At 38.4% G+C, this 13,353-nt stretch overlaps 2 protein-coding genes across 2 annotated transcripts; one reads left to right on the forward strand and one right to left on the reverse strand.

Annotated features, from left to right (window-relative positions):
• Positions 1 to 199: 199 nt before the first annotated feature.
• ints5 (integrator complex subunit 5) lies at positions 200 to 4,565 on the reverse strand. The gene is made up of 2 exons (XM_067381294.1): positions 4,328 to 4,565; positions 200 to 3,514 (listed from the first exon to the last, which is right to left on the reverse strand). The coding sequence occupies exons 1-2, from the start codon at positions 4,402 to 4,404 to the stop codon at positions 487 to 489; spliced, it is 3,105 nt and encodes a 1,034-aa protein (XP_067237395.1). The 5' UTR covers positions 4,405 to 4,565; the 3' UTR covers positions 200 to 486.
• A 3,351-nt stretch (positions 4,566 to 7,916) lies between these two features.
• On the forward strand, positions 7,917 to 10,209 carry LOC137017255 (phospholipase A and acyltransferase 3-like). Its single transcript, XM_067381308.1, has 5 exons — positions 7,917 to 7,954; positions 8,404 to 8,459; positions 8,795 to 8,903; positions 9,047 to 9,315; positions 9,800 to 10,209. The coding sequence occupies exons 2-5, from the start codon at positions 8,445 to 8,447 to the stop codon at positions 9,905 to 9,907; spliced, it is 501 nt and encodes a 166-aa protein (XP_067237409.1). The 5' UTR covers positions 7,917 to 7,954; positions 8,404 to 8,444; the 3' UTR covers positions 9,908 to 10,209.
• Positions 10,210 to 13,353: the final 3,144 nt, after the last annotated feature.

Here is a 13,353-nt window from a genome sequence, read left to right on the forward strand (position 1 = left end):
TTAGACCAAAAATCTGTATGCCACTGGTTAATACTAGACAGTTTGGTTTATGTGGCTTTTACTGTTTATTTTATATTGTTCTATTTCTGTAAATAACATCAATAATAATAAATAAAAGAATGAGGCATTAATGAATTTGTATTTATTTTTTACTGTTTTCCACACAGCAACACAAAGAAAATAGGTATTATTCTCTGCTGTAGGCTTACATTTTTTTTCAGTGCTTAAAAACTCTACAGAAAGCTAGACAATATAAAGGATACCAAAAAAAAAAACAAAAAAAAAACAAGATCTGATCTGGTTAGCAGAAAAGCTCTTCTGAACATTGTCACAATTAGTTTGGTTTTTGCTACTATTTTGACAACTCTGAAAACGTAGAAATATCAACTTAACACCTCATTTAACACTATGTAGAAAAATATCTGAATACAAGAAAAGTCTGTGACTCTGGAACCTGGGTTTTTAACAACATTTCTCACAATTTCGTCAAACTTGAAACCTCCAGCAAAGGTGTCCTAGGCGGTCAATGTTCTTATGCAGAACACTGTGGATAGGTGCAATATAGCGTGCAACATCACCGTCCCTTGAAAAGTCCCGAAAGAAAAGTCCTTGATCAGCACAGAAGGTAAATTTCTGTGGCATTGGGCTGTTACCCCGCATGTACTCCCATACGCCCAACAGCAGTAGCCTAACTTCAAAGGGTGAGAGGTGAGGCAAGACCTCATGGATGTTACTCAACACTGGTGGTAGTAGCTGGCCTTCACCCATACATGATACAAGCAAACATGAGGTCTGAAGGTGCCAGGGGGAGTCTGACACTGATGGTTCCCTTGATGCTTCCCAGTGAGCCAGTAAGGTGGAAAGTAGACCTCTTAAAATGACGGAGCAGTAGCACAGAGCTGGACGTCCAGCTGCGACCACCCGGAGGAGGTGGAACAGCACAGGGTTATTTTCAAAGCAACGACGGATGTGTATGTCTCGCTCAACTGTGGTTTTTGCATGTTCCTCTGGAGGCCAGGACAGTTCTCCGTTTGCTACATCTGGGCAGATGTTCTCTACCAGGGTTACGGCAATTACCTTCGCAGCTTCAGCATTAATTGGGGGAAGTTCATTAGAAATGTGAGGTTCACTGGCAGAAAAGCTGCCATTACCGGTACCTACAGCAGAGCCATTATTTCTAGCATTGCCAGTGGGGCTTCCTCCACTTGAACTACAGCACTGAACCATGACTGCAAGCAAAGTCTGCATATTCTGATTGATTCTATCTGGATCAGGTTGTGAGGGAGTGTACGGAGGTTTCAAACCCTTTCCAATTACTCCAGCATGGAAAACGGACCACACATTTCCAGAGAAGTTAACAGAAGTGCCAAATTTGCAGTTGACGTCCAATAGAGAGATGCCCAAGTCTGGGACAAGGTTGGGTGACTGTGTGATGTCATCACTTGGGTTTTCCTGCACACCTCCAAACAAATCTCGGTTGCCTTTGTGCAGGGCTCCCTCCACGAGTTGTTGCAGCACAGCTTTTAGTGTCAAAGGACAGTAGGCCGCAAGACGTGACAACAGTCGCATAGAGTAGCCCACTTCCTCTACCCCAACCTTAAGGCTCTCCCCTTGCAGTCGTAAACACACAAAGAAATGTGACACTGCTGCTCTACATATCAGCAAGAGATGAGCTGGAGAGCAAGCTCTGGGAAGCTGGCTACACGAGAGCAGACGGACAGCTGCCTTGGATACCGTTTTGTCACCATGGAGAAGCAATGGGCAGAAATCCTGAAGGTGGCTGGAAACGGCGACTCTGACTTGTGCAGGCATTGATGACTGAGCTGAACTCCCCATTGTAGTCCCTCCATTTTTACGATCCTCCTCTTGACTCTGTACTGCAGTAGCCAAGTTGTTCAGGAGTTGAGCCAGCTGTTTGTTGTCAAGGGTTTGAGTGTGGATCTGGGCAACACAGCGGGCTACTGTTGAGGGAAGCAACCCAGAAAGTGAAGTGGAAAGTGGGGTGTACAATTGTGAGGCTAGAGCGAGCTCCTCTGGGTTTCGGGCTTGAGTGAAGAGCTGACACAAAGCTTCAGTGGCCACGCTCGGGCCGCCATACACCGATAGCAGATACAGGAGCTGATGCAACCAGAGGTGCCTCTTCCGCTCAAGCCGGAGGGTTTCAGCACACAGATCACCTATGTGTCCCTGGAGCTCATCTAGAAATGGGATCACTTGTGGCATTGCCGAGGCAGTGGAGGACTGTGGGAAGGGCTCATCCCCCTCTGGCCGGTTGTGCACCAGCTTGTGAAGATGTAGCAGAAGCGTTTGCAGTAAGCGGTCACAGGCTTCTCGAATACTATCATGGGGAGAAGGTGTAGGGCCTGATATAATCACTGAAGATGGTGTGGCAGTGTCCGCAAGGAATTTCAGCACCCTTGCTCCACCTGAAGGGCTTTGGCTTATGAGATGTACCGCTAGACCCAACATATTCTCGACTTCCTCCCGAGGCAAGGCCTGGAACTGAGCCTGGAGTTGAACTAGGACAGGTGGTCTGAGGAACTCCACCAGCTCTGCAGAAACAGCACCCAGGAGAGTAGGGGAAAGAGCAGCCAGTTGAAGCAAGAAAGGTACAGTGGCCCTACGGAGATGAGGGGAGTTCTCCCACCCACCTGCCCCGGATGAATGCGGAGGTACATTTTGAGGGGGTGGAGACAGACTATCCTGAAACATCCTGAGAAGCTCTTTCTTGATGCTATCAGAATGTCTGGAGGCCAAGTGCCCCAGGATACCAACCACTGAGCCTATTTTGGGGACCCTACAACTCTTGTCTGATGCCTGCTGTTGGTTGACCTTCTCAGCAGAGGAATATCCATGCGCATAAAAGTCTTTGAGGCCACAAGCCAGCACCCTGCTGATAATAGTGCCAGGAAAAGCTGAACCAATGTGAGCAACAACCCAGTCAAAATGAGGGGAGTGCTGGACAGAGGTATCCAGCAAGGCATCTACACAGGCATCAGGGCACCAGGCCAACATGGCTGCTAGACACTGAGAGTAGCATTCCATAAGTGAGCGAGTGGCTGCACACGACATCCAAAGCTGCAACAGCTCATTCAGGCTGGACGAGTGAGGAGCTGCCCGTCGTCCTGCATGCTTGCTGCTAAGCTGGCCAAGAAGGTCAACAGCCCATGTGGACACAAGTGGCGCCCAAGCTTTAGGACTAAGCTTGATAAATTCTGAGAGTACAGCATGGACTTCTTTAATAACATCTTCCAAATTGGATACACTGGTACTGCCTCCTCCACTTGTACTGGTACCTCCATTTTCAACCTCCGCCTCCAGATCTTGTAGAAAGGATGCAACATATTCATCATAGACTCCCCTCAGGTGCTCCAAGACGGCTCCACGGCAGGCTGGCACAGTTCGAAGGAGGCGCACTGCACAGCGGGCGTGATCCCGAACACTGAGTTTACGTCCCTGTGTCTGGTCAACGCCGCTGATAAAAGCTTTAATTTCTAAAGCCAGCTCTTGAGGACTGATGGAAAAGAAAAAAAAAGGTCAGTTGGTATAGATTTTTTTACAATGAAATAAATAAACACTTATACACATATCTTAACATAACCAAAATTTCTTTATTGAGCTTATATTCAGTGACAGCAGTGTGACAAGCTATACTTTAAAAACATGCAGTTTTTGGACTGTTTACTAATTGAGAAATATTTCTACTTTCAAAAAAGTATTCATAACATATTTTAAATGTTATAATTATATACAATTTATTAATTAAAATATTTTGATATATTGTGGCCAAAACAATGGTTTGATATGTTTTACATTTGTGCTGTTTAATTAATTGTTTCACATACAGTGCGACAACTTGCCATGGTTGAGGCATGTTGGCACAAAATGTCAACGATATTAATGAAATGTATCCCTTTTTGTGGGCAATAACTAGGAAAATGTTTATAGCAATGTATAGCTGTTTACAATACCATGAAATCTGACTGAATCTGAAATAACAGAAATGCAATGACAGAAGGCAATGAATGACATTGTATCCAAAATGGAAATGCAATTAACATGAGCATGTATGCTTTGAGAAGTTATGCTTACACCTGTACCGACCATTATTAGACTGAAATTGCAAAACACCTGTATGCTATATAATTTCATATTAATACTTAAAGACGCGATAAGAATACATCGCCTTATGACAGTGAAATGAGAACGATACGTTGTTCCTCTATACAGAAAATACAGTTTAATTCAAACTGGAGTTCCTTCCATTGAACTGAAGCATGAATTTATAGTTAGTGGTAACCTGTATTACTATTATATTATTACTCACCTGTAATTGTTTAGAGAAGTGTGGCAGTGAGACTTCTGCATGGCTGACATGGCATCCCCCTCGAATATCGCAGACATCGTTTACGTGCTTAAGCAAAATACACCATGAAAATATTTGATATACATACAAATTAACAACTACAATGGAAAATTGTGAATGAAAAGTGCAGCCTTTCCCACTCTAAATCAACACCGTTTCAATAAACGATGAACCAGACAGCGTAAAACTCACTCACAGTCTTTCGCCACATGGGAAATTACGTTTGGTTACACATATCGCCCTCTGTCGTTGAGGAGAGCTTTTTTGTTTGAAACTGCAGCCATGTATGATGAATAAGCAGGGTGCAGTGGTGTTTCTTACATGGGTTACTAGTGCAAATCAACACTTTTGGTAAATTAGAAAAATGAAATGGACACCGCATGACAGCATCACATCAGTATGGTTGGAGGAGCAATAAATGGCAAAATTTAATGGAACTTAAAAAAAGAGCAAGAAAATTGCAACTGCAACTGGGGTGCCACCAGGGTTCCAAAATCCTGGGAATTTTCAAAGCTGGAAACTTTCCATGGGAATTAATAGGAATATATGGGAATTAACGGGAGTATATGGGAATAAAAGGGGAATTGCAGGTTAACAGGGAACTTAAATGTAGTTGAAGCATAATATTGGTTAAAACAACCAGATTTTATGCAATTTCAGTTTTTCAATTTTTACCCTGCACATTCCTCAGTCACATTCACACAGCACACTACTTGCTACAGGGCTATTGAGGCCACACACCCTACATGCATTTTATTGATAGAAATGATTTCTATTTTAAATAAATATTATTTTAATAATTATTAATTTATTCATTTATTATTAATTTTATTAATAATTTTATTATTTTATCATTTTATTCATCAAAGAATCCTGAAAAAAGAATCACAGGTTCCAAAAAAAATATTAAGCAGCACAACTGAAATTTCCAACATTGATAAATCAGCATATTAGAATGATTTCTGAAGGATCATGTGACACTGAAATAAATAACACATGCATAACAATTGCTGCAATAAAAATATATTTATTTTACATATTTACTAAATTTGAATTAATTGGGTGCAAAAAATAAATAATTGTTATTTTATGTCATTATGACCACACAAAATGTTTATATTTATGTTTGTATATGATGTTTTATATAGATTTATATAAAATGTATATATAAATTCTATATATAAATTCTCATAAATTCCCATAAATTCCTGTTAAGTTTCCAAATTGGAATATTTCTAAAATTCCCCAGGTTAAGTTCCCATGGAAATTTTCCGGAAACTTTCCGCTCCTTTGTAACCCTAGGTACAACAGACACAAAACAGTGAATACAGAACAAAAGAAAACATGCTTAAAGATGCCAGATTGTTGTGTTCTGAATCCCAGGTCTGTGGCACAGCCGGGCTTTGTCTGTTCTAGCTGTTGCAAAATTAGAGTGCTGTTATGTTGTGCTCTCCCTCTTCATGCAGAACATTATCTTGGAGAAACCTTAATTTAACAAAATATTGGTGGCAGGGTTACTTGCTTTTATTTGGCCTGCACTCATTTTTGTCATCTTATTTTTTTGGTTTTATAAGTTGCTCCTATACTATGTGCGGATCTAATTGGGGTTATTACCATGTTGGTTACTGTTTTCAGTATTAATCCATGTTTGATTACCTTTCATTTAAATGTAGAGATTTTGTTGTGTCTCTGCAAAAGTGGTCATACTGAATGGCGCTTAATGTGCAAGAACAAGAACATTAAAGATGGTTGATATATTGTCTTGTATGGTAAGCTTACAAGTTTCAGAAACATGCCTTTATAACGGCACTTGGACTTTTTAAAACCAGTTTGTCAGCAGTAATTGTTTGAAGGTACAGGGTGAGCTATTTACTACTTTTTCATTAGTCTTACATTGACGACATCATTTTGTTCAGTCAGACTGATGCGCCGAACGTGCACATAAACAAGAGGCGGGATTTATCGTACAAACCAATCATATCCAATCTTAACTGATCACATCCAATCATAGCGCGATGGAGGCATTGCCTCCTCTCATGTGACTATGCCCCATTCATTCTCTATTACCTCCAACAAAACCTACTGCACGCTTTAGGGGCTCTGTTCATTGTCTATAAGAGCTCAAGGGAGGCACGAGACGCGGACTCCCGCTGTAACTTTACCGGCGGGTGTCACTGTTGGACAGTGTTCCTTTAGAAAAACCAGTGACTTTTACACTTTTTACTGTCACATTTTTTAATATTTGCATTTTATTTTTTTAATATCGATTAGGCTATTTTTTCATCCTAATTTTTTGAGGAGGCACTGCATCCCTTGCGTCCCGTTTAATAACCACTTTTCCGACAACAGATAAGTCATCATCTAAACCCACTCTTGTTTTTTTTTTTTTGTTTTTTTTTAAATTATCCTAAGACATATAAAAGCAGTCTTCCTAATAAATAAAATAAGGACGTCCACTCAATGCTAAATGACTCAGTCCCTTCAACTGATTTACAGCCTAGAAGTTCTTTGTACTTCAGATACAAGCACATGCAGCATAAGCGTAATTTGCGGGTGGTTGGGACAGGTGGGAGGGACAGGTTGGACATGTCCCCACCATTTTTTGCCAGGGTTGGTATTGCCCCCACTCACTTTTGATATTGTGGCAGCACTTTTTGAAAATCTCACAACATGGATGTATCTAACACAAAGGAAACATCTCTAGTTGATTAGCAATTCATTTGTTTGTGTTAAATAAGATGTGATTTGGCACTGATGTGTTGTTTTTGAAATCATGCTGAGTAGCCTAATCATTGCCGCTGTTATCAGTGGTGTTACAGTGTTCTCTTGATGCTCGTTGCCGCTGTTATCAGTGGCGTTACAGTGTTCTCTTGAAGCTCGTGTACACTGCGCAGTCTTCACACAGACGAGCGCTTCAATATATCACTCAATGCCGTTGCGGAGACTCTCTATTCATTCCTGTGAAATCACAAAACAAAATGCACATAAACATGTCCCTCCCTGTTCTTGATATAGGCCTACAATCACAGATGAACATCTTTGTTTTAGGAAGAAGAAAGAAAAATGCACAAGGGCAGATTAGAACCTCTGGCACGCTTAATGAAAATTCTACCACCAGCCCATTAGAAATAATTCATCTGCTATCTATAGTCACCTTGCTGCCGAATATGGAATTTCGGTCAAATACAAGCTATTTTCGCTGTGTATAAAACATAAAAAACGCTTCAAATGATTATTCATACATGTAGGCTAATAATTGTAAGGCAAATGTAAATTGTAAAATTATATTATATTATATTATATTATATTATATTATATTATATTATATTATATTATATTATATTATATTATATTATATTATATTATATTATATTATAAAGTTCCCCTCCAGTTCCTTGTGTTGTCTCAATTGCCTGTATCCACTTTTGTGTCCTTGTGTCCTTTTCAGATTATGGTGGTTTTCAGATTATGACGCGTGTCGCACAGTCTCTACCCCACTCCACCCCACCCCAAAACCCTTATATCCCACTCACTTTTTAAAAAACAAAGTTACTCCATTGACATGCAGCCTCCATGAGATACATCATTGTAAGTATAATTCCTTAATTATTTAAGACCACAGTTATTTACTACATGAAGAATGGTTAGTCAGTTTGTTGACCAAAGTCTACTTGATGAGTTCCTACAGTCTATTTCCAATGAAAATAATGTTAACAAAATGTTAAACATTAAAATAGTAAATATATTTTTAAAATTGTTTCAGAAGAACAGGTCTTGTTCTTATATATGCTTATTTATACTTATATGATCGCCTTTATATTGAGGGACATATAATGTGATTTAATTTCCAGAAAGTCTTCCTTTACTTTGGAATTTAAATTGTCAAAAAATTGTTGCCCTCTCAATAAATGATATGCGTAAATTCAACAGTACAGAGCAGCTTAATTGTGATCGAATCATCATAAACGCATCTTAGCAGCAGGGTGGTGGAAACAAGGTCTAAATGTTGTTATATGTTTCTCATATGTTTCTCATAGGATTAGTGTAAAAACAACAAAAAGAGTTTGTTGAGGTTGCCATGTCATCGACAAAGGTAAATGTCTTTTAACTGAAACAACCTGAACATGAATTAAATGTAATATCAAATAGCATATTGATCCTTTTGGTAGTTCTATTAAAGCAACAGAATGTTAAAAACTGGATAAGACAGGAAGAAAAAAATGCAACAGAAAGAGCTAGATAGATACCTCTGTGAAACACGCATATTTGTGCAGATAGCAGATAGAGTTACACTTTCATTTTTCTTTTTTTAATCTATTCACAAGTGCAATGGTTTTGAGTTATTTTAGTTATACAGTGTGAGATCATTTTGTTGATAAGTTCAATGGTTCTATTAAAATGAAACTCAATATTGATATTGTCTCTTAGTGTGACAAGAAGCCGGAGCCTGGAGACCTCATTCAAATCTTCCGGAGCGTTTATCAGCACTGGGCTATTTATGTTGGCGATGGTTATGTGATTCACCTGGCACCACCCTGTGGGTTATTTACATGCTGCCTGTCGAGTTGAACTTGAACTTGATTTGAATCTAAAACATTCCATTTAAGAGACAACTTTCTGAACATGTAAAGGTTGCACATTTTATATTTTGTTTTTACTTTTCCATTTCTTTCTCCATAGCTGAGTATGCTCAAGCTGGGGCCTACAGTATGATGTCAGTACTGAGTGACAAAGCCACAGTGAAGAAAGAAGAACTTTGTGAAGTAGTTGCCAATGATGAATACAGTATCAACAACCTTCTGGATGAGGAATATGAGCCACGTCCCATTCGAGACGTTCTACGGGACGCACACAGTCTTTTGGGAAAAGAACTTTCATATTCCATTTTCTATGAGAACTGTGAGCACTTTGTTACAGAGCTGAGATACGGAAAGCCAGAGTCACGCCAGGTACGGTTAGTTGGCATGTTGAGATAATTCACACAATAGTGAATTATAATGTACTCAGTGTTGCTTGAAAGTTTGTGAACCATTTAGAATTTTCTATATTTCTGTATAAATATGCCCCAAAAATTATCAGATTTTCAGACTAAAGTTAGACAGAGAAAACCCAATCAAACAAATGAAACTAAAAAATATTAGCCTATACTTGGTCATTCATATATTCGGGAAAATTATCAAATATTAATATCTCTGAATCCCCTGGTAAAATTTGCATTCCTGCAGCAAAATTCACATTTCAAGCACCATTGTGCATGTCTCAATTTTTTTTTTTTTTTAAATCACAGGATTACAGGGCTGTATTGTGTTAAATATTCAGCATTAATTGATTTATTATTATAATAGATTAAATATAATTTGAATTATGATCACACAAGCTCTGTTTATATTTTCACAATAAATTAATATATATACTTTGTGTTTATTCTTATAGGTACAAGAATTGGTGATTGGTTGTTCTACTTTGGCTGCTGTTGTTGCTGTTGTTACTGCTGCTTCAGTCGTTCTTAATTCAAAAGACAAAAAGAAGCAGAAACTATAAGTATTGGGAAATGAAGAACTGCAAGCACAATTGTGGAGGCTTTTTGGAAGTTAGAAATTATATGATGCTTCTGATAGAAATAACTAAATTTAATTTAATAACTTGGCAGGCATCGTTTTATGAGAACGATGTAAAGATTTATAAACCGAATGTACAGTCTGTTCTGTTGTTTGGTAACTCAGCAATAGTGCAATTGGTTGCACTTTCAAACACTTTTATAATATAATCAAAATATGGCAAGTTATATATTTGACCATACTTAAAACAAACTGCTGTTTCTCTGTTTGTACCAATAAATATCTGACCAAACATTTTTTATTCTGTAATTCTTTGTGTGGTTTCATAAGGTTATTTTATTATTGTTCATATCAAAGTAGATATGTTTTTGTTGTTGTTGTGCATGTGTATACAAAAATTACAGAAACCAAACCCCACTGAAAATGTTGCACCAGCACTCACAAAAAAACAATTTACTATGTCAGTCATTTGTATTTGCCACACTTCTGCTACCAGGTGGTGCTATGGCTATAAATAAATTTGGTGTGAGGATGTCTTCAGGCCAGGCACTTATCAAACATGTGAAGTTTGAGGCAGATTGTACATTGTTACAACTTCCGCGTGTCCATTAAGTCCACCAGACTGTAGAGTGTCCCATTCATCATTTTAGGTTTAGGGTGCTCGCGAGCGCCACCTATGTGGCCGCAATGCGCCCTCGACGCGCACTTCAGCTGAGCCAAAGAGTATAGAACCCAAGAGGCGACACTTTGATACTTTTTGGGTAACAGCCACTAGATGGCGCTTCGGTAGGGCGGCCGCCATTATGGGGTGAAAATACTAACTGGACCATAGAATCCTTCACATCTTACGCACCCAAAATCGGCGAATTTCACTGCCAAATCAGAAGCGCAATAGAACAGTTTTTTTAAATTAATTCACCAGTAAATTTTATGGCACCTACAGTAAATGTTGCATTGTCTTATATATATTTTATTTTACTAGTTGTGGAATCCAAACATTCATCCATCTGAGGTAACGTAGTTAGCCTACTTTATTGAGTATTTCCATTTTATGCAACTTTGTTTACACATTTATTAATAGTAGCCAAAATTAATAATTAATAGGCTAAATTTAAGATCATCTTGTTTGCAGCGATATTTCAGACCTAGTGGAGTAATAATAATAGGCTATCACTAGGTCTGAATTTAAATATATATAGCCTATTGTACGTTTTAATGGATCACGCTACAAACATAATCTTATAATGATGCATTGCTGTCCGTTATCGCATAATTCCCACTTTTGGACACTTTTGCTTTGACAAAAATTAGACAACACTGCAAAATCAAGCTGTTATGTTCATGTATTTATTGTCCAACATTCCCAATTTTATGTCCTTAATTTAATTTCATATGCTGGAATTATTTCAGTTTTTATAATAATAATGCTAGATGTTTTAAAGAATTTTAACCCAAACTGACTGGGTTTCTTGAGAGCAAAGGTTTTGTGAAAAAAGTGGAAGGCTTAAACACAAAGTCTGTAAAATAAACTGTTAAAAGGATTTGATGATCAGTGATAGTATTTTATTCTGTGTTGTCATCATTAAAGTTTGATTTCAGCTTTAATGTATGTTTTTTTTTTTTTTTTTTTTTTAACAAAGCAGCTGAAATTGCCATAGAAGCAGTGGACTGCCGAGTCGCTTTCACACCAAAATGGAGGAAACGCAGGGCTGCTGCTGGGCGCCGGTGTTGCAATGGAATGTTCTATTGAGTGTTGCTTGTTGTTGGTGTTTATTCTTTGATTCAGAAGAAGACTGTGAGGGTTTAAGGTGCAATTTAGGACCACAGACAGCCCCTTCAGCAAAAACTCAAGATCTTCTCAATTAAACGTCTTAAAGGCCTTTAGAATTGACTGACCAAATATGATGTTGATCTGATTAAAGCTCTAGGAGGAGTTCGTTAAAGTAAACATCTGGAAATGGCAAAAACTGCAACAAAAAAAAATTGCAGAGAAAATTAAAAATAACACACTTCCTGTTGGGCTTTCAGATTTTGCACCCAGGGACTTTTTTGTAGGTATTGGGATGTTACATGTGTCTACAGAATTTAGAATTTGTAAGACCTAGCGCAAAGGGCGCTTCATTGAAATTTTGTAGGTGGCGCTACCTAGCCATTTTGCCACACCTAATTCTGAAAACCGTATCATAAGTACATTTTCACCACTTCTGACAGGTATGCAAAGTTTCATGAATTTTCGGGCATGTTTAGACCTCAAAAATGTGATTCATTTCAGAGAAGAAAAATAATAGACTGAGCAATTACAATAGGGTCCTCACACCAACGGTGCTCGGGCCCTAAATAGAAAAATGCTTATTTTAAAAAGGCATCAAAAATGTTTACAGTCTGCATACACTCATCCAACCAAGTCTTAGTTAAGTTCTAAACATCTTTCCAAATAATTTTTTTAACATTTTAAGCAAGGCAGGTTATTTGACTTTTTATCATTAAAATGTATGAATGTAGCAAACATTCAAATGTCACAATTTTAGTTAAAGTGGTCATGAACTGCATTGTTTTATAATGTGTCCTGGTGTGTACTTATAATGTTAGTATGATTTTTACATCAAAATTGTCATAATTTAGAAATAAAAGGCATTTTTCCTACCCTGATTTTAGCCCTCTGATTTAAATGCTCTGTTTGAAGGGATGTGTCTGCTGTGAGACTTCAGTGTAAACACCCACTGCTGTGATTCAAAGCGCTTTACATATGGAAGGGGGAATCTCCTCAATCACTTCCAATGTGCAGCATCCAACTGGATGATGCGACGGCAACCAAATTATGCCAGAACGCCCATCACACACACCAGCTTATTGGTGGAGAGGAGACGGAGTGAAGAAGCCAATCAGTATATGTGGATGATTAGGAGGCCATGATGGACAGAGGCCAAAGGGCAAATTTGGCCAAGATGCCGGGGTTACACAGAGAGTCACGACCAAGTTTACTGCAACAATGGAGCCACAAACTTCACATTAGTTCGAAAATCCAGCATTTAGTTGAACTTGGTAAGCGCTCATTGTCACAGTTGTAAACACGACGGCATTCTTCTTCCATAAGGGGGTTTGGCAAAAGTGGATAAAGTGAAGTTTCATAACTTTATATATTTAGGCTAACTTAACCAATGTAGCTATACTACAGCGCTGACTTTGTACGTTTGAATGACTTGTTTGTTTTATTTCATATTGTAAAGCTTCTTATACCTTTTACTTACAGTTTTAAATAGGCCAAGCGTTCATTGTGACGTCGCTTTTTGATCCTTCAATGTCAGCTCTTTCTATGTATCATTGTGAAGCAGAAATCACCAAGCGTTGGATTATTCACCCACTAACAGGGAACGTAAACTGGGTTTAGACCGTCGTGAGACAGGTTAGTTTTACCCTACTGATGGTCGT

Source organism: Chanodichthys erythropterus, chromosome 1, assembly GCF_024489055.1.
Source record: "Chanodichthys erythropterus isolate Z2021 chromosome 1, ASM2448905v1, whole genome shotgun sequence".
Lineage (NCBI taxonomy): Eukaryota > Metazoa > Chordata > Actinopteri > Cypriniformes > Xenocyprididae > Chanodichthys > Chanodichthys erythropterus.

What these genes read in the sequence shown, in the direction of transcription:
- ints5 (XM_067381294.1), bottom strand. Translation starts at nt 4,404, where the DNA reads ATGTCTGCGATATTCGAGGGGGATGCCATGTCAGCCATGCAGAAGTCT. An exon ending in ACTTCTCTAAACAATTACAG is followed by an intron (nt 3,515 to 4,327) that starts GTGAGTAATAAT and finishes CTTTTCCATCAG; the next exon opens with TCCTCAAGAGCTGGCTTTAG.
- LOC137017255 (XM_067381308.1), top strand. An exon ending in GATTCACCTGGCACCACCCT is followed by an intron (nt 8,904 to 9,046) that starts GTGGGTTATTTA and finishes CTTTCTCCATAG; the next exon opens with CTGAGTATGCTCAAGCTGGG. An exon ending in GAAAGCCAGAGTCACGCCAG is followed by an intron (nt 9,316 to 9,799) that starts GTACGGTTAGTT and finishes TTATTCTTATAG; the next exon opens with GTACAAGAATTGGTGATTGG.